The sequence below is a fragment of the Myotis daubentonii genome, chromosome 10 (assembly GCF_963259705.1).
Source record: "Myotis daubentonii chromosome 10, mMyoDau2.1, whole genome shotgun sequence".
NCBI lineage: Eukaryota > Metazoa > Chordata > Mammalia > Chiroptera > Vespertilionidae > Myotis > Myotis daubentonii.
The window spans coordinates 41478643-41502624 of NC_081849.1; the positions used below are offsets into that span (position 1 = coordinate 41478643).

Below are 23982 nucleotides of genomic sequence, written 5' to 3' on the forward strand. Positions count from 1 at the left end.
AGAATGTGGTCAGACAGATCATAACTAACAGGAGGTACAATCAGAAATGTAAAGAATGCCAGTAATTAATCATTCTCTTTTTTTCATTAAGCTTGCTTTCATGTGAGGAAAATCTATAATTATAGTTGTTATTACATGTAACCTCTATTCAGGAGAGAGTTGCAATAACAAAAACAATAGCAACTGGAAACTGTTACTTGAGTAAAGGTAGGTATTTGTTTCTCTTATTCATTTAGTTAATGATTTTATAACTTCCAGTTATTTTTGTTATCCATCCCACATGAGGAGGGCAAAAATCAGTACAAATAAAGGCAGAGGAAGCATGACTGATTTTTTCCTCTTTTAACAAACAGTGAAAGTAGAAGAGCTATTCAGTAGAAGGGCTGTTAACTCAATTTATTACTAAAAACAGAATTAAACAATTGACTTATAAACCAAAGGAAGGTTGCATTTTGGATACCGGTCGCCTTCAGTTATAGGAAATTACCTCTCACCTGATTATTATTTTTGGCAAGAGTCGGAGTGATTTCTGTGAGCTGGAGGGCACCAGATAATTGGGTGGCCATGAAGGGCACATTCTCATAGTGTCAGTGCTCAATATCAATAACTATTCCTTTACAACAGGTCTTAGATCACATTTTCTGCTGAGGTTTCTATAGGATTCTTATCAAGGATAATTGCTCCAGATAATGTATGGCATATTTGTTGTTTGGATGCAAAATTATAGGAGGTGGAATAACCTACTATTGCATTCTCACTAAGAAGAAATATAATATCAATTTAGAGTACATTTCATTTAATATACTTGTGCATTTTCACTATATACTAACAACTTAGTGAATTTTGCAGTTATCTGAAATGATCTAATGATATCTGGCTATAAGAAATTTACTGTATACTTCAGTTGACATATTTACAACTAGGTTTAACAGAAATGCCTACTTGCCAAACTTGTAGTTTCTAGGTCAATTATGAAGTTATCAAATTATATGTTGATTTTTGAGCATAATGATAATTTTTCAGTTTTATGACCACAAATATGTTTTCCTGGGGATCTGAAGTAGTGTATTAGGTCAATGTTATCTTGTGTTTGAAATGACACTATGGTTAAGATAGATACTTTTTGGTTTTCCATATATATTAAGCTACTAGTCAAAGAAACTATCTGTCCAATTTTATTAAATTTATGATAAAATAATATACTCAAGAAATTGTTATATTTATTAAAAAGTGGTTGTGGATACTCTGTCCAACCAGGTTCTTAAGTCTCTCTACAAAAAACATAGACAATTTAATATCTCAAAAATAATACAATGGCGTAAGATACATTAGTGCTGACAGATGTAACTAACTACTCAGAAGTTGTCAAATTTAAAAGATGCTATTTGAGCACACTATTCTTTAACTGTTAGCCTTTGAAACTGTCTTTAAGGACAGCATGCTTTACCGAGATGAACAAACAGTTTAGTGAACTGCATTTCCGCCATTGTGGAGTTATCTGAGAAACATGTGTTAAAAACAAAAGCTCACGTGTACTCTGGTCTTCCTGTGCACAACTCAAAATGCAATGAAAATGTGGCTTAGATCAGTTAATGCATTAGATTACAATTCCTAAGAAGGGTGTGGTGAAGAGAAACAGAAGGTGAAAAAACATTTCCTTATGAAAACGAAACATTACTAACACAGGTGTAAAGTTTGACATGGATGTGAGCAAAATCAAACAAACCTAAAACCAAGACATTATGTTAACACCTTAAGTAAATCCCACTCACAGAATAGCAGAGTAATTAGAAATGTAGGAAAAGAGAAGTTCTCTCCTCTCTCTCTCTCTCTCTCTCTCTCTCTCTCTCTCTCTCAATCTATTTCCTGAGAAGTGAAGGGTATGAGAATAATTTTACATTTTTACATTTATTGAGCACATTTATGTATATGATTGAACACAGGGTGGGACAACAGTAGTTTTATAGTTATTTGTATGAAAAATAATACAATAATAAATAATAACAATAATAAAATCTGTGTTTTGAGTACCCACAACTATAAACTTACTTTTGCCGCACACTGTATAATATGATGACTTTGTTACTTATGCTGTCCTTTAAAACTAACATTTTTGCGTAGTTAATATATGCACATAGTACAAAGTTAGTAAAAATAGAAAATGTATAAGGTACAACATTTGTCTCCCAGACTTCCTAAAGGCAACCACTGTTACCAGTTGTGTTTGGTTTGTTTGCTTGTTTCTGTTTAACATATATTTCAGAATATGTAAGCACTCAAATGTAGTATGCTGTCTTATTTAAGCCTCACAACAAACCAATGGAGTTAATATGGCCAAGCCATTTTATATATAAAGAAACCGTTGTTCAGAGAGGTTCAAATAATTGTCTCAGTTATAGTTAATCAATGTAAGGAGTACCTTGTTTGCTCTAACACAAAGTGAGAGTATATCCTAATGTCAAATTATGTTTATTCTTGAGACAAGGCAACTTTCTAGTTAACAGTACAGACCCTTGGTCTAGACCTCAGTAATAGCTCTTAGTGGTGGAATATTTATAAATTATTATCACTGCAATGCCTGGAAAAGATTTAAAACAAAATGGCTTTCAAGTTGGCTATTCCTCTCAAGTCATGAAAATGTGAGATGATACTTAGTGAGGAAAATACTAAGTTTTATGCTTTTGCTGTGTTCACACGTGGTATTTATTCTGAGCAGGACAACTACTGCTGTTTATGAAGAATTTTGTAAAAATGTCATAAAATATGTAGAGGTGGGTGAAAGAAGAAATATCAAAAAATATTAGAGCAATTTAATATTGACAATGGTTTTTATTAAAGAGGATTTGAAAAATTAACTTTACTAACTTGATTTTAAAAGTTTAGACAGACTGTAATATTTGGGGACAATTCAGTAGCTCTGTATTGCTCAGGAGATAATCCATATTTTCTATGGTCATCAGCTGAAAAACCCATGGCATTTTGGAATGAGGTCCTTTTAAACCTTGACAGATTTCATAAACTAAAATTTTTAAGCTGTCATCTGGTTTTAAAGTTTACTACTAGTTGAAACTGCTTAATAGAAGGTCTGAAAGAATCTGCTGCCAAGCCCTTCTAGCCATTTTATAGGTGGTTTGTGTCAAACATGACATTTTCTTTCTCAGTCTTGGGAAAGGAAGCAACCCAGAAACCACCTTCACAATTTCTCTTATTGCTGAAATGAGAAGAATATACTCAAAATCTTTTGGATAGATGTAGGTTTTCCCAACAGTCATTCACTAATATATAATGTGCAGACTTTATATTTCAGAGACAGTTACTATTGTATGCAAAAGTTTGGGAAGTGCGGTAGAAAATATTTATGTGTAAAAAGATTCCATTAAATTAGCAAGCATTCTTTTTTAAGCAGCATCATGGAAAGATGCCAGAAACATCCAACAAGGGGAATTAAATGTACTGTGAGAAGAAGAATTTATAGCCTAGTTATAAAAGAAGCAAGTAACCTCAATAAAGGAAGTCACGGCTCTTGAATTAAAATGGTGTTGTAGATATTTTGAGGGACTTTACCAGGTCTAATCTGGCCCGCATTCCGCATCTTTCTATCCAATTGATTGAGAAATTAATTTATATTGGCTTGAAGAAACTTCCTTGTGAATAAGCACTAAATATCTCTGAAAGTGACTCAATTAGTTCATCATATTAGGTAGGTGAGTTCTGGACCTCCATTTTAAAGCTGCTTTTCTGAAATGCCTACTGTAATTCTTAGTCATACATCGTCTCCTGGGCTCACAACACTTCCCTCATTTTCTTTTCCTTTTCACAAACCTATGTAGCTTTTTTTCAAAGAATTTCTAGTATAAAACACAAACTGTGGAGTTAATAGTCTTTGTGGACTTTGTGTGGTTGCATACCAAATGAACTATGTAATACTTACCTGTCATCATCCTTTCTCAATGGAATATTAAAATAAATAATCGAGCAAATCCCTACTGAGAAACATACCACACATTAAAGCTGCTTTAGGCACAATTTTACATACTGCTTTTTGAGGCAAATCTATTTTTTGTCCAGTATGCAGTTTAAATAAGTATAAGCTGCAAGTTTGAACAAGGTTGGATTCCTTCCCTTTGTTTAAGACAACTCTCAAATTTCTGTGTGTGCACTTAAGAAAGTCATCCACGTGTAATCACTAGGCTATCTGTGAATAGAAAATTATAAGTGTACTATATTTGCTGCATTTCTTCAGGTCTTAACCTTTTGTTAAAATGCTCCATAAATGGATCAAATGGACTGAAATTGTCTACATTTGAAAAGCAATAAAGGAGATAATTCATGCAGTAGTGGTTTTATTCTTAAAAGGAAAGGGATCAGTGAAATGTAGTTATGAAGTAAACACTAGAGAATACTGGAATACTGAAAAAATATATCTTTATCACTAATACTGCAGTCAATATGACTAGTTCTATTTTGTTAAGTAGAAAAATATTTTTTAAAAGGAAAATACTGGCAAAACGTTATGAACTTTTGACACATCAAATAATAATCCAAATACTTTACAAATATTTTTTATTTATTTCAGAGAGGAAGGGAGAGAGAGATAGAAACATCAATGATGAATGAGAATCATTGATCAGCTACCTCCTGCATGCCCCTCACTGGGGATTGAGCTCTGAAGGGGAATCACACCATGACCTCCTGGTATATAGGTTGACACTCAACCACTGAGCCACACCAGCCTGGCCCAAATTTACTTTATAGAAATCCAGATTTAATATTCAAATTTCAACTAGAAATTTTACACTTGAAAAAATTCACTATTATTTTTATTGTGTAATCAAAAAATTACTCTCTATGTTTTATAAAAAGGAAACAAGTTACATAATTTCCACATGATTACATAGAAACTACATTCAGGAGCACGGTAATGACCAAGTAGCTTTTGTATTTTAGGTTCTTGATATAACAAAAGTTAAGAAGAAAAATTGTTTAATGATGTTAACGTTGTTTTGTGTTTTATTTAACTCCAGTCCATAAGTAGTAAAAAATATGGAAACATTATCTTTCAAAACAAACTAAAGTTTTCTCCTTCATCTGTCTATTTCTATTTTCCTACTTATAACATCTCAACATCTGGCTAAGCATTTACTACCCATCTTTAATGCTGAAGGAAAAAAGGAAAGGAAAAAAAAAACTAGAGAAAAGGGTAGAAAGAGTATGTAAAATGTTTTGTTTTAAAAAGAGTGAAAGATGTAAGGTCAAAAAGATGAATACAGAAGACCTTCATCAACTCAAAGTAACACAATAGGGTCTCTGCCAATCATACCTCCATTTAGACTGATTGTGCTGATTAAGTTTCCAAATGTTGAGAGTGTGACTGATCTTAGAACTACAATTTAACAAGACAATTTCATTCTTTCCTTTTGATTTGTCAAAATTCTCAATTGAAACACCCCTTTCATGAAATGAAATACAAAACCATTCTTTCAAAATAAAAACTTGAAAGTTCTAGTGGAGATGCATATAGTGATTGAGCCAGCAACTTCAAAGATACTATTAAAACACTTTGAGTAAAAAGAATCAGAATCTACATAATACAATCATCAAAAGAGCTCTTAGTACTTACTCAATTTTCAAAATATTTGAAAATATCTCAACTCATATACTCCTAAAGTAGTTTATGTTCAATAATCTTAGCATATAATAAATAACATGCACTCTAGTTATTATCTATAGAAAATTCACTGTTTAATTGGTTGTTGACTACGCACCTATTAAAAGAGATGCTGTCAGCAGTTTAGGGTCATATGGACTCTTCCCACGGCCATTTTCAAAGTGTGAATCTTCCAGCTTAAAAATGTTGTCCTATAGATAAGAAAAATGATATAATTTATTTATGACAAGAAATATCTTATCATGCCAGTTAATCAGAGAGAGATTGAATATTCATGCTCATTTTCAAGGGGTATAATTATTTATGTAAATGGTAGAGATGGCAAAATAACTGAGTGAATTAATATCTAGCTATTACTAACCAAAAATCTACTTAGTTCAGTGATATATATATATATATATATATATATATATATATATATATATATATATATATATATTTTTGGTTGCATTTAGCATGTTTCAAGGAATAATGTATGAATGAAATCTAAAGACAAGACATGTCATGATAAGAGTAGGGGGGTCATTTTATCACATAGGTTTGCCAAGAGCTAGCCTGATGGCTCTTGAAGCAGAGGATTTTAAATTTAAATGACTCTTTTTATTCCTTCACAAAGAGAAAGAAGCAATGAACTATATTAGATGTCTCGAATAAAATACGCTATCTTATTTTTCTCTGTGTTCCAGAAGGAAATGCTAAATAGCCATTGCAGTTACTCCCCTACTCTTGTCATTTCTACTACGTTGGGGCTTACATGCTTCTGAAGCATTTTTAAATTCCATTGGAACTGAAACGATCCTTATCGTTTTCTCTAAGTGAGAAATATAAAACTGTATGTTATGGGAGGTGTGCCTGAAGGTAGTATCATTAGAACAACAAACACACAGGTGACACATTTTTTCTTTTTTTATCCCTGGGAAGTCTGCTCAGATGATTCAAGTACCCAGAAACTGGAGTGAATATTTGACTAGTACAGAAATATGCACAGTTCCCCGGTAGAAAGTATTCCAGGAAGCACTGCAACAAATTCCTTAAAAAGGAGGCAACTAACTCATGCCTGAGACTCTGCCCTCAGAATGTGTCATGTGTCAAGCTCCTGAAACTTCTATGTAATAGTAAACTGGGGCGGGGACGGGGGTTGGTGGTGGGGTTGGGGGGTGGGGAGGAATGCCTTTCTGAGCACTCTTTTCAGAATCAGGTGCACTAGGGGATAAATTAGGTCAGAATATGCATGCTTTTTCCAGAAGCACATTAACTTGTCCACAGGCTGAAATAAAATAGCTTCTTTGGCAATTTCTAGTATTCACATAAAAGTATTTTCTATCTTCTTAGAATAGTAAATGGTGTTCATTTATGGGACACTTTAAAATTTAATATTTCTGATGGAGCTAATGGCAGAGTTTCAAATTATGACTCTTAAAATTCATTTGGGTTAGGGAGGAAGAGTGAAATAAAAAGGAAACAAAATGTGTTCCCCATTTTTATTACTGTGAGTGAGAATTACTGATCCCATGTACTTGGTACTTAGTTATCCTCTAGCAAGAATGGCTCTTTAGCTGGATTCTAAAATTTACATGGTGGGGTAATTCACAGGGTTTCTCAGAATTGTGCTAAGCTGTAGCGCAAGGACAGTGATTAGAAGGCAGGCCCCGCTAGGCCAATGATTGGCTCGCCACTTAATATCTTTGAGGCGCAGGTTCCGCAAAATCAGTGTTGGTAACTGACTTGTTTATTGAGAAAATTTAAAAGAATTAAATAAAGCCTTTATAAAGCAGCAAGCAACATAAAAAACACACAACTATAATTTATTTGTATTATATTAATACTTCTCATATTATCACTGCAACCAAAGAATATGAAAATTAGACAAACATTATCATTACTGTAATTTTTCCTAGTATAATTTGAAAGAACTATTACCCAAAGACATTTATATTAGTCATGAAATTACAAACTTGTTTACAATATAAACTTATTTATTTATTTTTAAATTTTATTTTATTGTTTAAAGTATTACAGATAGTAGTAGATATGTCTCCCCCCCCCCCATTGACCTTCCCCTGGCCTTCCCTATCCCCCAGCACATGCCCTCACCCCACCCCCCAGCGTCTTGTGTCCATTGGTTATGCTTATATGCGTGCATACAAGTTCTTCGGTTGATCTCTTACCTCCCCCCACAACACTCCCCAGCCTTCCCACTGTACTTTGACAGTCTGATTCTGATTTATTACAGGCACTTGAATATTAAGATTATAATATTAAACTTATTGGAATATGCTAAGAAAAATATTTGGATGTATTTTGATAAAAATTAGGAACTAATCCAAAACAAATATGCTTAGAGAAAGATATATACTCTATTGCCACAAATCATAAAAATATCATTAATGTTTGCATAAATGATTATTTATCACAGGTTAGAGGTAGCAGCAGGGAGAATTGGTGGTGTGGTTGAAAACATTGTCATAAATATTATAAATTTATTGTCCTCTTAAGACATTTTCCAATACTGACAAAGATGGAGGAGATATCTCTTAAAGTATGAGACATTTGATATCTGGGATCTTGTGTCCAAGTTAATAAGACAATGGCAAGGTAGACGAGAAGTACTTCCAACCTGGTGTTTAGTATTTGATTTACAAAGTAAAGGATTAGAGTTCATAGGAAGAGAGGTTAAGCCTGTCAGTTATGGTTCAAGAGAAGATGAAAATCAATCCTTCATCATGGATTCAGGCCATATGTTCAAAGCAGGCCTTCTTCTCCCTTCCTTCTCCCCTCCACCCCCACTTTAAATGTAATTCTTTCCCAAATTTCTGGGTATCTACTATGTAATTATTATATATTCTTATATGATTCTATTGAAGGGTAAAGAATTGAATTTTGTTTCCAGCCTAGTGAGCTGGGAGCCTAGAATAAATAAGTTTCATTTTGAATAGGGAAGTAAAAGAGATTTCCCACATACAAATGTTTGTTGTGTAAACTTTATAGCCATTACACGCAGTAATGGGGTCCAAGTGTGTTGAAATCAGACAGAGCTGGGTATTATCCCTGGCTCTGCCTTTCATTTGCTCTGGGCCTCAGGCAATCCCTACACCTTTCTGAGCTCAGATTCCTCATCTGTAAACGGAGTATAAGAAAATCTCATAGGGTTTATGTGAAGATTCACTGTAATAAATTACATAAAATAATACTTAGTGTGCCCTTGAAAATATTAATTAATTTCCTTTTCCTCAGTTTTGTTTATAGTTGGCACAAGAAAATCATGCTTTCTTATACTGATCGATATGTTTGTGTCACAGTGGAAATACTTGCCTATATTTTCATCATTGGAAATTAGGACATGTGTTTAAAATACATGTGAATGCTTTGAACACTGCAAATGCACTGAAAATTATTCTTTCCTATATTTAAACAGGAGTCTAGTTCAAAAGCTTTGTTAAAAATGTTATTAAATATAACATGTATGAAAATTCTCAATTAATAAGACTACCTTTTTAATATGTCTGATAAATTTAATGGGATTGATATTAAAGAGACATAAATATTGCTCTTCCTGTTATCTTGTAAGACCTATTAGATATATGAAGATATTAATTTATTATACATGAACTGTTTTAATATAATTGATTATTAGCATCCTATGTTGTCACATGTAACATGTCACATAGAAAACTGTCCAGTTGTACTTATTAGGCCTTTTGAAATCTTATTGCTACTCAATGATTTTATATTTTAAAGAGTATTAAATAGATCACATATGCAAATAATGAGACCAAAATATCACAAGAACAATGTACACAAACTGCACAGTTTATGTCTTACTTGGGCTGAAATGGTTTCCATTCTTAGTAATACATGAACAAAAATCTAGCTGCATAGATTCTAATTGCTTTAGCAGATACTATGAGCATATCATATAAGTTACTTTGCCATATTTTATTCCATGATTGCATCAATTTTCAGCAACTATTTTTAACTTTTGAGACCACTCTTTCCCCTTTGTCTTGTGGATTTCCTGAGTGTTATTAGACTGAGGTGAGGTAAGGCATTAGAGGAAATAATAACTGTGCTAATGTCTAATCCAAAGTCTTATAAATTATAAACCATGGGTGACATCATGGCAATATATTTCCTAAATCTCAATCTTGTCCAAGTAATAAAGTTAGGTAACAAAATTGCAATTTAATTGTTTTATGTAACAATTAAAACATAAGTGATATTTCTAAAAAAGATGAGTAAGAAAATCCTACATCTATATGATAGAATGACCATTTTGGGTGAGAAGCTATATAAAATATGTAAAGTTCAATAGTTAGTATTTAAAACTATATACTATTTTTTTTTCACACACACAAAAAAATGCCTTGATTTCCAGCTATACTGAATTATCAAGTACTCCCTGGTCATACCATGGATTTTTTTTTTTAATCTTTGCAACCCCCCACCTCCTGCTCAGCTCTCAACCCCAGTGTGAACTTCCTTTCCTGCAGTGGTTCCCAATCTTCCTAATGCCGTGACCCTTTAATACAGTTCCTCATGTTGTGGTGATCCCCAATTTCATTGTTACAAATTGAACATATTTAAAGCATAGTGATTAATCACAAAAACAATATGTAATTATATATGTGTTTTCCGATGGTCTTAGGCGATCCCTGTGAAAGATGTATTTTGGTGGGAGATGAGTATGTCTGTGTATGTGTGTGCGTAGGTGGTGGGTGCAGAGTCAGAGGAGCTCATAGAGAGAAGACAGAGAAAAGCACGGAGGCAGATTATTCTATCAAGAGGAAACAGCATGAACGAAAGCACCTTCAAAAATAAGTATAATTCATATTTAAGATATAACATGAACTTCAGTTTAGACAGTGAAAATATATACACATATTAAGAGATAAGACTGAATGTAAATTTGGAATCAAACTGTGGAAAGTTTTCTGTGCCAGAATAAGCAATTTAGTCTGTATTCAGAAGGTGTCAGAGACACAGAGATAATTTTAGTTGGAGAACAATAGCATCAAAGAGGTGTAATATCATGATGGATCCGACAGTGATGTGTAGGATGGGTTATAAACATACAAGCCTGGTGGCAGGAAAAGAGCTATTGCCATGACCTGGAGAGCGAGGGAAGTTGGTCTTCTTACACGGTTTAAAGGAATTTTGCATGTTGTGACTTGGTTAAATCATTTAGCTTCTCTATAGCTCACATTTCTTAACTTCTGTTGCATCAGAATCCCTATTGAGATTCCAACAAGTCTATGAATTTTTCTCCATGAATATTAAAGCTAAGCATACATACAGTATGTAAGCAATCTTTAGAATTTATTGACTTTATGTAGTCATGATAAGAGGTCCCTAATCAGTTATCCCCCAGAGACCTTTGCATTTCTAACATGATGTGATTCTATCTTACTCTCACTCTGACCTTGGACATTTGCTTCTGCTTCCTTTGCCCCCCTCCTTGAACATAAATATAGAGATTTTCCAGATTTTTTAAACCCATTTTTATTTTCATTCTCCACACACTAATGTTTGGAACTTATTTTATTTTTATAAATTCAGCTATTAAACTTTTGCCCCAATTCCTCTGCTATTCTAATCATTCAAACTTGGGTTTCCTGGCCTGGATGGAATCTGCGTATTTTCCATAGTTGTTTCAAAATTGAGAGCTATTAAGAGTCCTTGGATCTTCAAAGGAATATAGGAGTAATTATGAATAATAAACTTCAAAAAATTACTCTGTCAAAAATAGTTATTTAACAATATACATTGCGGGAAGATACAAAGGAAATGTAACCTGGTCTTCATCAGTGAGTGCTGAGAAATTTAAAAAATAATGCTATGTGAATAGAGCAAGTATAATTTTCTGCCCTGATTATAATGTATCAGCCCTGCCTCAGGTCTAACTATGGTCTAGGCCATATCATATTAAAATTTTGTGTTTCCCTACAATAAAATAAACAAAAACTATGCAAGTAAGTGACTGTTGATTAAAAAAGAAATTCATTAAAAAGTCAGTTCAAGGAAAAGCTATACCTGTAAGGCCTGAGTATATTAAAAATACCATTCTTTCATAATCACTAATAGTTTTGAGTATTTTTATATGTAGAATAATTATAATATTTGGTTTTAAATTCAATCCAAATGTAGTTGTTTGAAGCTAAAATATTTAAAGCAATAATTATAATTATTATACTTAATACTGACCACTATTTTATTTTTAAATATATACTTTGGCAAAGACATGTTCCTCAGGAAGTATAGCTACAAAGCCCACTATATCATAACTCTTTTGATCAAAATGTATTTTATCTATTAAATTGAACAATAAAAATGCTCCAGTTATATAGATAGTTCAGTTTAATATTCATGAAATATTTAATACTTTAAACAATAAAGAAGTTAAAGAAAAAATATTCATGATACATATGACCAATCTCTAGTTAAATTCCAGCAGACTTTTTAAATTGAATACAGATACAGTTTTTGTTTCTGAGAAGTTCTTAGGATCCAAAATGGAAATGAGGATAACATGATCAGGGCAGACAACATTTCCATAAAGTTCATCTACAACTTGAACCTGAGTAGAGATGCTTGGCTCCTTGGCTTTATTGATTTCAATTTTCATTGTGTCTGTTCAAGCATGGCTTCAGTGTAGTGAAATCTTACCTGTGAAATTGGTCTCCAGAGATTACATGGCTTTCCTGTGACCCAGAATTTTCCTGTTATGTGACCTTTAAAGTATATGCAGTAAAAATATTATTGTTTATGAATGATGAAATCTAGATTCTATGACCCAGTGTGCCATTTATTGATCATGTGTTTTAAAACAAGTTTTTAAATCACTCAAGAGTTAATATTCTTAATTATGAAATAAAAACATTCCACAGAATTACCTCAAGGGTTAAATATGATAATGTATATTAATAGGTATCATGCTTTTGCTATGTAGAAATTTAGTTTATTATCATTTTAATTATCATAAATAAAATAGCAATGGTACAACTCTGCTTCGATAGCATGTTGATAACTCATTTGCTATGATAATAATAGCTAATATCTCTTAAGCAACCATCAGTGAAGTGCTTATTGGTATTTACTTTTTTTATCCTTACACTGCCTCTTGAAATAGGATGATTATTCTAATTTTGTAGATGAAGTAACGAGGCAGAAAAAAGGACTTGCCTTAAGTCACACAGCTAGTATATAGCAGAGCCAGGTAACCTGTTTCCAGGAATTATAAAAAAGGAGGAATTATAAAACTCTAATTTTGTGTGTGTTTGATTTACAAACCAAGTTACTTTATAAACACATTAAAGTGTTGAACAGAATATCTCTTAACTCAGCTATGCATCTGAATTGACTATGTTACTATTAATAAAGACAAGTCGAAGGAATTACCCAATTTATAACTTTATTTTCAGAAAAACATATGAAGTCACTGTTCGCAAGTGTGTGAAAAGTTAGTATTACTTTATTCATTGTCCTTCTAGTAAGAGTATGTACATACATACAGTTCATACAGCTGGGTTAAATAGTATTTGCCCTCAAAATTTAAGGGACATGAATTTATCTGGATTCCCCAAATAAACAGTGACATAATTCATCTGCTTTTTGTCATCATTAAAATTAATAGTATAAACCGAGGAAAAGAGAAAGCATATGTGTTCAGACTTCATGCAGATTACAGTTTAATAAGAGCTTAATTTGAGTTTATGCAGATATCACATACCTGTCATGGTATAATTATTCAGCTATGAATGCCTGTTAACTCCCAAGGTATATAACAATGAAAGAAAAATATTCTATATTGGCTAGAATGAGAAATTCCAGAACTTGAACAATTTACTCTAATGTTTTGCCCCAGTGAGACTTGATCAAGTCAGCTCAAAGAGTGAACATACAGTCCAACAAAAACTAAAAAGTAGAACATTTCACTTGATCTTTCCACTTAATTGTAAGTCTTCTAAATTAAAAACTAGTCATTCTTATTTACCAACGTATATTTTCATATAGCATCAGGGTGTTTTTTAACCTAAATTTTGAAAGTACAGTTATTATGTTTATCAATTATTTTTATAAATGTGTTTGTCACACCCATGATTAGAAAACACTGGGAAATTTTTATCAGTGTAAGTATGTCAATGCAAAGGAGCATATGTACTGTAGAAGAATTGGAATCTACTTTTATGGTTACTTTACATTTTAAGATTTTTAAATAGATACCATCTGGGAAGTAATGAGGGCAAGAGAATTAACACTTTATTTATATTAAGCTTTGTTTTAGCAAAGCCTTGTCATTCAAGTGTTGTCATAATCAGATGATGTAAATACAAGCTTTTCTTTCAGCAAAGTAGCAAATATTTTAAAAATAATCACTATTTAGGTACAGGTATTGAAGGCGAGAGACAATCCGGGTAATTCTTGGTGAGAATATAAATTTTAGAGAATAATTTGGGACTTAGGAAGATCCTTAAAGTGTCCGTAAACTTTATCTTGATTATTTTGCTCTTGGAAATACATACAAATGCAAAAGAAAAAAAAGAAAAAGAAAAAATGTAAAGCAAGAAGAGGTTCATCATGGTATTTAGAATTCTGGAAAAATATTTAAATGTGGGGAATAGGGGGAACTTATATGCATATATGCATAGCCCATGGACATAGACAATAGTGTGGTGAAGGCCTGGGAGGGGCGGGAGCAGCGTGGAGGTGGTCAAGGGGAGAAAAATAAAATAAACAAAGGAGACATCTATAAAACTTTCAACAATCAAGATAAATTTAAAAGAAAATGCCAATAAGAAGGGAACAGTAAGCAATGGCATATCTACAAAATTGTATTTAATGTGGGTGTTAAAATAGATGTTTATATTAAATACTAGAGGCCTGGTGCACAAAAATTTGTGCACTTGGGGGGGGGAAAGGGGGGTCCCTCAGCCCGGCCTGTGCCCTCTCGCAGTCTGGGACCCCTTGGGAGATAACAACCTGCTGGCTTAGGCCCGCTCCCGGGTGGCAGAGGGCAGGCCCAATCCCTAGGTGCAGCCCCTGGTCGGGCTCAGAGCAGGGCCTATTGGGGAGTTGGGGCTCCACCCCCTGTCATGCACAGAGCAGGGCGGATTGGGAGGTTGCGATGCCACCCTCAGTCACGCTCAGAGTAGGGCCGATTGGGTGGTTGGGGCTCCATACCCTGTCAAGCACAGAGCAGGGTCGAACAGGGGGTTGGGGAGCTCCCACCTGTCACGCACAGAGCAGGGCCCATCAGGGGGTTGGGGAGCTCCCCCCTGTCACGCATATAGCAAGGCCCATCAGGGGGTTGAGGAGCACCCCCCTGTCACTCGCAGAGTAGGGGTGATAGGGGAGTTGGGGCACCGCCCCCTGTCACACACAGAGGAGGGCGGATCAGGGGGTTGGGGCGCCGCCACTGTCACACTCAAGGCAGGGCCGATGGGGAAGTTAAGGCTCTACCCCCTCACACACAGAGCAGGGCCCGTGGGGGGGGGGGTGGTTGGGGTGCCGCACCCTGTCACTCACAAAGCAGGGCCGATCAGGGGGTTGGGGCGCCGCACCCTGTCACATACAGAGCCGCAGGGCAATCAGGGGGTTTGGGCGCTGCCCCCTGTCACGCTGATCCCGGTGCTGGGAGGCATATTACCCTTTTACTATATAGGGTAGAGGCCTGGTGCATGGGTGAGTGCCGGTTGGTTTGCCCTGATGGGTGTCCTGGATCAGGGTGGGGGTCCCCACTGGAGTGCCTGGCCAGCCTGGGTGAGGGGATGATGGCTGTTTGCAGCTGGTCACACACCCTTCAGGGTGGGGGTCCCCACTGGGGTGCCTGGCCAGTCTGGGTGAGGAGCTGAGGGCTGTTTTCAGGCTGGGGGTAACTGAAGCTCCCAACTGCTACTTTTTTTCTTTTTTTAAATTTTTATTCTGGGCCAGCTTTAGCTTTGAGGCTTGGCTCCAGCTCTTAGGCCTCTGTTGCTGAAAGTAGGTTTCTGGCCTTTGCTTACAATGTTGCGATCCTGCTGGCTGAAGCCCGGCAGGTTTCTGGGGTTTTGTTTAGCTTCTATGTTTGTTACATAGTTGCTTGCAGCTCAGAGGCCTGCAGCGGCAGGCGGGGAACGTTGGAGTCCTCCGTCACTGAAGCAAGCAAGCCTCATGTTAGTTTTAAGCTGCCTGGCTGCTGGCCGCCATCTTGGCTGGCAGTTAATTTGCATATTGCCCTGATTAGCCAATGGGAAGGGTAGCGGTCGTACGCCAATTACCATGTTTCTCTTTTATTAGATAAGATGTCATAATACAGTCATCCCTCTGTATGCATGAAGGGTTGGTGGCAGCAGCCCCATTATTAGCAAAAGCTGAGGATTCAACCAATCGCCAATATAGAAGGCTGACTGTTCCTAGAATTAATACTTCTGTGAAGTCATTGGAAGCAATAGGTAGTAATGGAACAACTATGTAAGAAAAACTTAAAGGAAATGCATTAAAATTTTGTCTTTAAAAAGTTATTTAGTATTTTTTCCTATTTATCTTGATTTTTCTATTTTTAATGTTTTATATAATGTGCATGCAGCACATTATTAACAAAACAGAGTCTCCGTATCCTATTATCTAACTAAATATTTAAATTGGCAGTGTCTGGACTGAATCTGGCCCACAGGCATCCTTTATTTCCTTGACGTGGGGTTTTGAAATCTTGAATTTGAATGCCTTTCATGAGACTTAGGACTTTTTCTCCTTATTCTTTTTACATTTCTCCTTTCATCTCTATATGTTACCCACATGGCCACTGTGGGCATTTGAGTTTGTAACCCTTTAAGCACTTTAATTTGATCACCACCAAATACATTGGATTTACCATTTGATATTCCCCATTTTTCAGATTTATTTCAAATAAATAAATAAATAACAAATCCCTCAGAAGGTCTGTAGTCATATTCTCATCTCATGATAGAAGTACTACGAGGGTTAACAATGAATTATGGTTAAACACAGAAGTAAATGGGAAAGTCACTCAAAGTGACTTGAAACTTTGTCATAGTGTCATACACCCCCATTGCTTTTCACTTAGTCTTTTTATATAATTAAATTGATCCATATACGCACTGCTGTTTAACAATGTTTGTGAGTTATTAGAAAATGTATTGACCCTGTCACATATTTACAACTAAAGTATTTATCCAAAATCCTAAAAAGTTAAACTTTAAGGCTGTGACTACTGAAATATATAAGCAGAACAGTCCTCAAAAAGGTACTCAGATACTGAATGGCTTCTTTTGCTTTCAAATTAATTAGAATAGAGAAAATCTATATCACATGTTGGGTTGACTTTTGGGTCATTATCTCTAATCTACTATAGTGAACACTTTATTTATAAATAAATCTCACTGGTAGAAGACAGTTTCTGCTTATAAAGCAAGAGTTCTTTGTTTTCATATAAACAATTGTAACTACATGATTTGGAATAAATCTAGCACTTTGATTTATGAAAAAACACTTTTTTTAGAGAGCTGCTTTATTTTGTTATTTTAAAAAAGAAAACTTTTTTCCCTCTGAAATTTGAGCTGACTCTCCTATTAATTAATTTTACGCTCTCAATATGGCATATATTATAACTCTAGTCTGTATTTGGAGACATTCAATTTTGCCAATGCCAAGGCAGTACATTTCAGGAAAAATGGAAAATTTGCTCTCTAGTTGATTAATAAAAAGGCACAACACTCATTTGCCTCAAATATCCCAATGTTTAAGTCAAAATTTCTGAACAGGAGCAAAATACGGTAGAGATCTGGTCTCAACAGTAAGTGAATTACTTTTGTCTTTATAGATACAGACTGTCAAGTAGTGTCAAAATCAACTTGTAAGCTGCTATTTGTTGTCATTATCCTTGGTCAGAGATAATGCCATCAGAAAAAATAAAGTTACAGGATGTTGAACCTGAAAATGTCTATGTAATGTGATGCCTAATTATGTGGGTTTCTGGAAGGATGAGAAGAATTAAGGGTATGTCACTAGTCGTGAGGGAGGATGCTACATTTGGAATGAGGTATTTTTTGGCTAACTGCATCAATGGACTGACTATATAGAAGCTTAGGAGGACCAAAGGGAGGATGAGAGGGGGTGTCATAGGAAATGAGAACATAGAAGTAGGAGGATATCCTATTACACAGAGCTTTGAAACTGATCGTAAAATCTTAGACACTGTGCTGGGGAAACACAGTAACTCATGGGCTGGGATGAGGGCGGTGAGTGAACAGACATGGAAATGACAAATTGCCGCAAGATTGAGTAAGGAGAAATATGAGAGGAACTAAATTGAGGAATAGTCTGAATTGTGTGTTAAATGTTCTCAATGATAGCATACCTGGACATTTTGAAGTTATGATATTGTTGGCAGACAAAAGTCCAATAACAGTTACCAGAGGACAAACAATGAAAAACCATGGAATACATTTGTTGAACTACTTTATACTATAAAATTAACTTTATCTCAAGCATCCCATCATATTACTCTCAATTTTTGTAGCTTCCTGACCTTTTAAAAATAAACAAAGCCATCATTCTCCACAAATATTTTACACTTCCTTGCCCTTTTAACTATAAACAAGGCATAAAGGAATAGATGCACACTTGTGGGTTACCAGGAAGACACAGTGGTTGTTAGTTGGAGGCTTTGATATCGTTGATTATTTGGGAAGAGAGAGGTACACCTGTGATTTAAATGTATGGTCAACCCAGACGACTTGCCTTGCATACCATGTTAGTGCTGTTGGGTAGTTTTGCCATTGTTGGGCACATTATCATTGCTCCAATTCCCCAAAACAAGCAGCTGCATGACATCAGAGAAGAGGTCAGAGCAACGCTGCTTCCCTTGTTTTCCTTCCCCCGTGGCTGTTGTAAATTTCCTGTGTGTGCTCTGCTTGATACTTTCATAGAACTGGACCATGGACATCAGAGGCTGAAAGACTGCTGCTGTCGACATAGCTACTACAATCACTACTACCACTGTCCACTTGGCCAGTCCCTTGGCCAGTCCCTTCTCCGGGACTAGAGTTCAATCACAGCAGCACAGGTTTGAGACCAAAGGAAGATGCTGGGTCCTGTGCCGGCCACTTGCACAGGATCTGAAAGTTCAGCACCTGGGCGTGAGTCCAGGCTCTGCTGCTTAGTAGGTGTGTGACTGACTTTCACTTCCCGAAGGCTTTCCCCCAGGTGACAGTAACATACCAAAGCTATGCTATTTTTTATTATTGTTATTTTTGTACCATATCATATTCATATCCCTCACAAATGAGCTGTGAGGTAGGTATACTTTTCTTCATTTGGCAGTTAAGGAGACTGCTTATGCCCCTGGGAGTACAACTAATAATTAACAGAACTGGAATCTACAGTAATAATACGCATGACCAAGGTATCATATTAGAAGATAGTAGACTTACCTTTCCAAGTTGTTGCCACATGAAATGTGTGATTTTTAAAATCCATAGCAAAAATGATGTGGTTTGTGTACTGAGAAAACATTCTAAGAACCAGGATCTATTATTTCTAATCTTGCTCTACCTCAAGTTGTCTTAACTTGTTTCTTCTTATGCTTAAACAACGATAACCAGGGGCTTGTGTAACAAATGATAGGCCTGAGAAACGGGTTTGGATATGTAATCAGTAATTTATATAGTGTTTTTCATGATCCTACCGCATGCCAGGGGCTGGGGTTGCAAAACTGAACAAAACAGACACAGTATCAGTCCTCTGGCACTTGTAGTTTTATAAAGACAGACATTAAACAACTACTTATACAACACTCATGTAATGTTAATGTATATTATTTCTAAAAGACAATATCATATGAATGACAGGATGGTGATTAAACTTGGGTGGGGACTGGGAATGGCCTGGCCAGAGAAAGCTCCCCTGAAAGAAGAACAGCTAAAGATAAAACAGAGTTATGTTAGAAAAATGTTCAGGAGTAACACGAAGATTTTAGTTTACAGTTAATTTCTGTAAATATTAGTATTATCTTGCAACCTTTCCTGAACACTTCATTCCTACTCAACTCTGTCCTTGAAAACCTATTGTATTTGATTATATTTGTTCATGATCGCCGGCTTTCATCTATGTTTTTGCATTTTATTTTACTCTTGTTCTTCTGTGCCTTGTGGTGTTCGACTATTTTCCAAAATGACCCTATTCATGTCTTGGTCTTCTTTAGAGATAGCTTAAATATACTTAGGTAAAATTGGGTATTCCAGAAGCAGAAATTCTATGGTACATTATACATAACTATTTTATAACTAGTCATTGTTTTATGTTACACATATTATTTATTTTCCAAGTGCCTATATAGTTCTAAGGGAAGAAATTTATCTCTGATCTGTAAATCCATAATTTTGCTATCATTGTAAAACGAGCACAAAAAGTATTTGTTAAAAATGTTTGTTGATTATGACATTTTACGTCTCTAACTGGTAATTAGGATAAGATTCCTGTCTTAAATGGTTCAATTTTATTTACCACTATCATAACGTGACATGAGTGGCATTCTCTGTGTTTTGTATACTGATTATGAATATATTATCACATCTATTTAAGGATGTTAGAATATGTTATCTTCCTTTGACGATAAAATATGACATTTAGAAAAATAGTGTGAAATGCATGATCCTATTTATTGTTCTCAACTTTCTGCCCAACAAATGAAGCTACCATGATATGAAATATTAGTTTTAGATTTCAAAAATAAGTATGCTATAATTATCCCTTTACTATCCAAAAATACTTTTCTGTTGCCCTAAATATTGTTTAATGGTACAACTTTTTCAGCATTTGAAAAAGTGGGAAGGGGCTTTTATTTCTTTAAAAAGGCGAAGTTATTTGTTTAAACGTTTGGGCTCATATTGAGTGAAAAAGTCATTGAAGTAAAGATCTTCCTAAGACCCAATGATGAGTCAATTTAGAGCTGCCAGGAAAAAGAATGCCACTTGGTGAAAAATCATCCATAAACAAGTATCTCACGCACCACTTTGCAGCATGTTTTCAGAGCAGTATAGAATTCTTCCCCTTACATAGGAACAGAATTCTCAAGCTCGTAGTGTTCTGTTTGTTTCCATTTGCAGAAGAATATACGTTTACACACATTGCCGTTACTATAACTGGTGCAAATTTTGCCATTTCAAAAATAAAGCAAAGTCAAGTCTTTGAGTATTTTTAACTTCATAGGTACTAACCTATAAAACTTATCAGGTATTAATATTTTGACAAATACCATATTACAAATATTATAATTTAAAAACAAAAATAGAGTGATAAACTCATTGATATTAGTGCAATTATAGGATTGAAGATAACATTTGACAGTCTATAACCTTCAATTACTTGACTGAAATGAAATATCTAATAAAAACATAGTCATTTTTCAAAGTAGCTTAGAATTTATCATGATAAAATCATTATAAGGTGCATTTTACAAACTGAGTGATTTCTTATAACTATGCAGCTGTAGAAGTAAAAGGTCAGACAATGTACTGTTGATGCAAAATTGAGATTTAAATGAAATATTTAAAAATATATAGAGACAAACTAAGTAAAACATCTAAAAATTTCATTTTAGGGAACAATATATTTGAAAATCTCATTATCTTACCTAGTAATAGACAGAGATGTAAATTGGCCATCCCTCCACTACACGCACCAGCCAATCAGGAGAGCATACAACTTAACCTAACAAAGATGGCGGTTAATTTGCATACATAGGGCGAAGCGGCAGAGTGAAGATGGAAGGCTCCATCCAGAGCCGTGAAGATGGAAGGCTCCGTCTGGAGCCGCGAAGATGGAGCAAAGGCCTGGGTCCCGGGAGCCAGAGGAAAACCGGTGCCAGCAGTCAGGGGAGGGGAAGGCCTATTGCATGAATCTCTTCGTGCAATGGGCCTCTAGTTATTATTATTATAACATAAATACTTCATGTTAGATCTGTCTTAGAATATAAACCAGAGAAATTGTGTTTTGGGAATTTTGGGAAATTTTTTCTTGTAAATTCTCTGAGAAATAAGATAATTCAAACATTATAAAATATCATTTCTATTTTTTAAGTTGTGATAGAACTATAAGTGCATGTAGTTCTCAGATTTGAAGTTTGATTGGAAAGAAGCTGGCAGGAACTTTATAAGTAAATCATGGAAGTTTAGGGACTAGGTAAGTCATTTTAAGTATCTCAAAGGGAAAGATCAACATGTATATTTAATATGTACCTAGAAATTTGACAATCAATACTGCTAAATCATAAGAAGTCCCCCGTTCCATTTGTAAAATGTGTATTCTTTAATGTTTGCTCCACAAATAAATGTGTAGGGAACACAGTGTTTGGAGATAATTTGGCTAAATCGGTGCAGGAATAGCCTGCCAAATGGCAATAGCGTGCTTTCTCTGTAAGGAGGAGGGATTCAACCCAAATGCAAAGAAAAGGAAATACACAACATAGAGTTGAAAAAGCAAAGCATAATGGCATTTAAGCTTATACCTTAGAAGAAATCAAAGGGGAATCAAATGCATGCTTTTATCTAAGTGATTTTTTCTACTATAAATAAGACTATTTAAAATTAATATGTTTAAATTTGTAATAACTGATACTAGTGGTTATTTACTTAAAGCAAAAGGATTATCAAGTGTCTAAAATGTATCAGATACTGTACTGTAGAAAGCTACACAGATAGATAAAAAGAATAGTCTTTTTCATACAATACTGTATATTTCATATGTAACCTGAAGAGAGAAATTCTGAACTAAAAGAGCACAACTTATCATGTGGAATGCTGGATTAGGGAGGTGGAGGTAGACATAGAATGAGAAGTATTTATTGTCACAATGCAGAATTTATTCAGCAGAGTGCTTTACTAGGTTCAACACATTTGATCACAATATCCCTTTGAGATAAAATGATATACTAGTAATTAAGTCCTAATCTAGCTAACACTGTGGTTAATTCAATGTAGTTTTAAAAAAGTCAACCAGGCTTAGAGAAAACTGATTTACTTTGACTCATGTTTTAAGCAATATCCATACTTTTTTCACAATGAATATCCAGAAATTGATTGTTTTAGAACTCAAAAGTGAAGAGTTTTCATCAGTACTTTTTCTGTCAAAAGCAAGCAATGGTTTTGATGTTAATTTTCTTTTTTATTCCCCAACCTTCCAAGCATCAGAGAATTCTAAAATGCTTTATCTAGAATCGAAATCAGTAACTTATGAACAAAATTAAATGCCATAATAGTACAATGTCATTTTCCCTAATAGACACATGTAGGTTGCATTTGTGCACAAGTCTGTACAAAATTCTAAAGTCTGAATTCTGGTCAATTCACTCTCTATGCCAGGGGTGGGCAAACTTTTTGACTCGAGGGCCACAATGGGTTCTTAAACTGGACCGGAGGGCCGGAACAAAAGCATGGATGGAGTGTTTGTGTGAACTAGTATAAATTCAAAGTAAACATTATTACATAAAAGGGTACGGTCTTTCTTTTTTTTTAGTTTTATTCATTTCAAACGGGCTGTATCTGGCCCGCGGGCCGTAGTTTGCCCACGGCTGCTCTTTGCTCTCACAGCATTAGTGAGTTATTGTTTTACACCTGCCAAATGCATGCTGTTCACAAAGAGGAAAAGGGGCATTTAAAGAGAGTCAAGGAAACTTGCTCCCTGTCAAACTGCTCAACCTCTGAAATACCTGATTGTTAAGCAGGTTGTGTCATCTCCTGCCAATTAAATCCTGATGGGGGAAGATGAAAGGGAATTCTTTTAGCAAAATAAAATCTGCCTTTATCCTCAGAGAGCTTTAATTCATAACTCAAACAATGGAGCATAGTTGTTTTTTTGTAATATTACCTTCAGTTATTATCATTTGACTGTTGGTGTGCACATATTTCTCCCTTTGCCTCCTACTTGTCTCCCTTGCCCTCTCACCTTAAAACTCCCACTTCCCTGCACTGTCAGGAAGACGCTGCTGCTGAACACCGCTCAGTATATTTATTGCTTCCTGTGTATTAGTCTTCAGAAGTGAAATGCAAATTTTAGATAAGTATTATGCTATGAGAGCATCCAAAGAATCTTTACGTATCATATTTTATTCAGAGTATAAAAGCATTTCTAATCTATTTTAACAAAGGGCCCCAAGTAAAAATTAATAGACATGCTATTTTTATTACTATTTATTATGCAATCAATTCATTGTTCGCTCAATATGTTTTATCAAAATGGATTTCTTCCTTAATTCATTCTCTCTTTCTTTCCTTTTCACCATCCCTCCTTCCCTCTTTTCTTCCTTTCTTTAAGTTTGGTTA

General features: G+C 34.9%; 1 protein-coding gene across 2 annotated transcripts in view; it reads right to left on the minus strand.

Moving 5' to 3' along the window:
• Positions 1-23982, minus strand: part of SEMA3A (semaphorin 3A) — a 193916-nt gene that overhangs the window by 85895 nt on the left and 84039 nt on the right. For both annotated transcript variants that reach the window (XM_059712176.1, XM_059712175.1), the window contains one exon: positions 5766-5859. In XM_059712176.1, coding sequence (XP_059568159.1) covers positions 5766-5859 — 94 coding nt within the window. The remainder of the gene's footprint in view (positions 1-5765; positions 5860-23982) is intronic.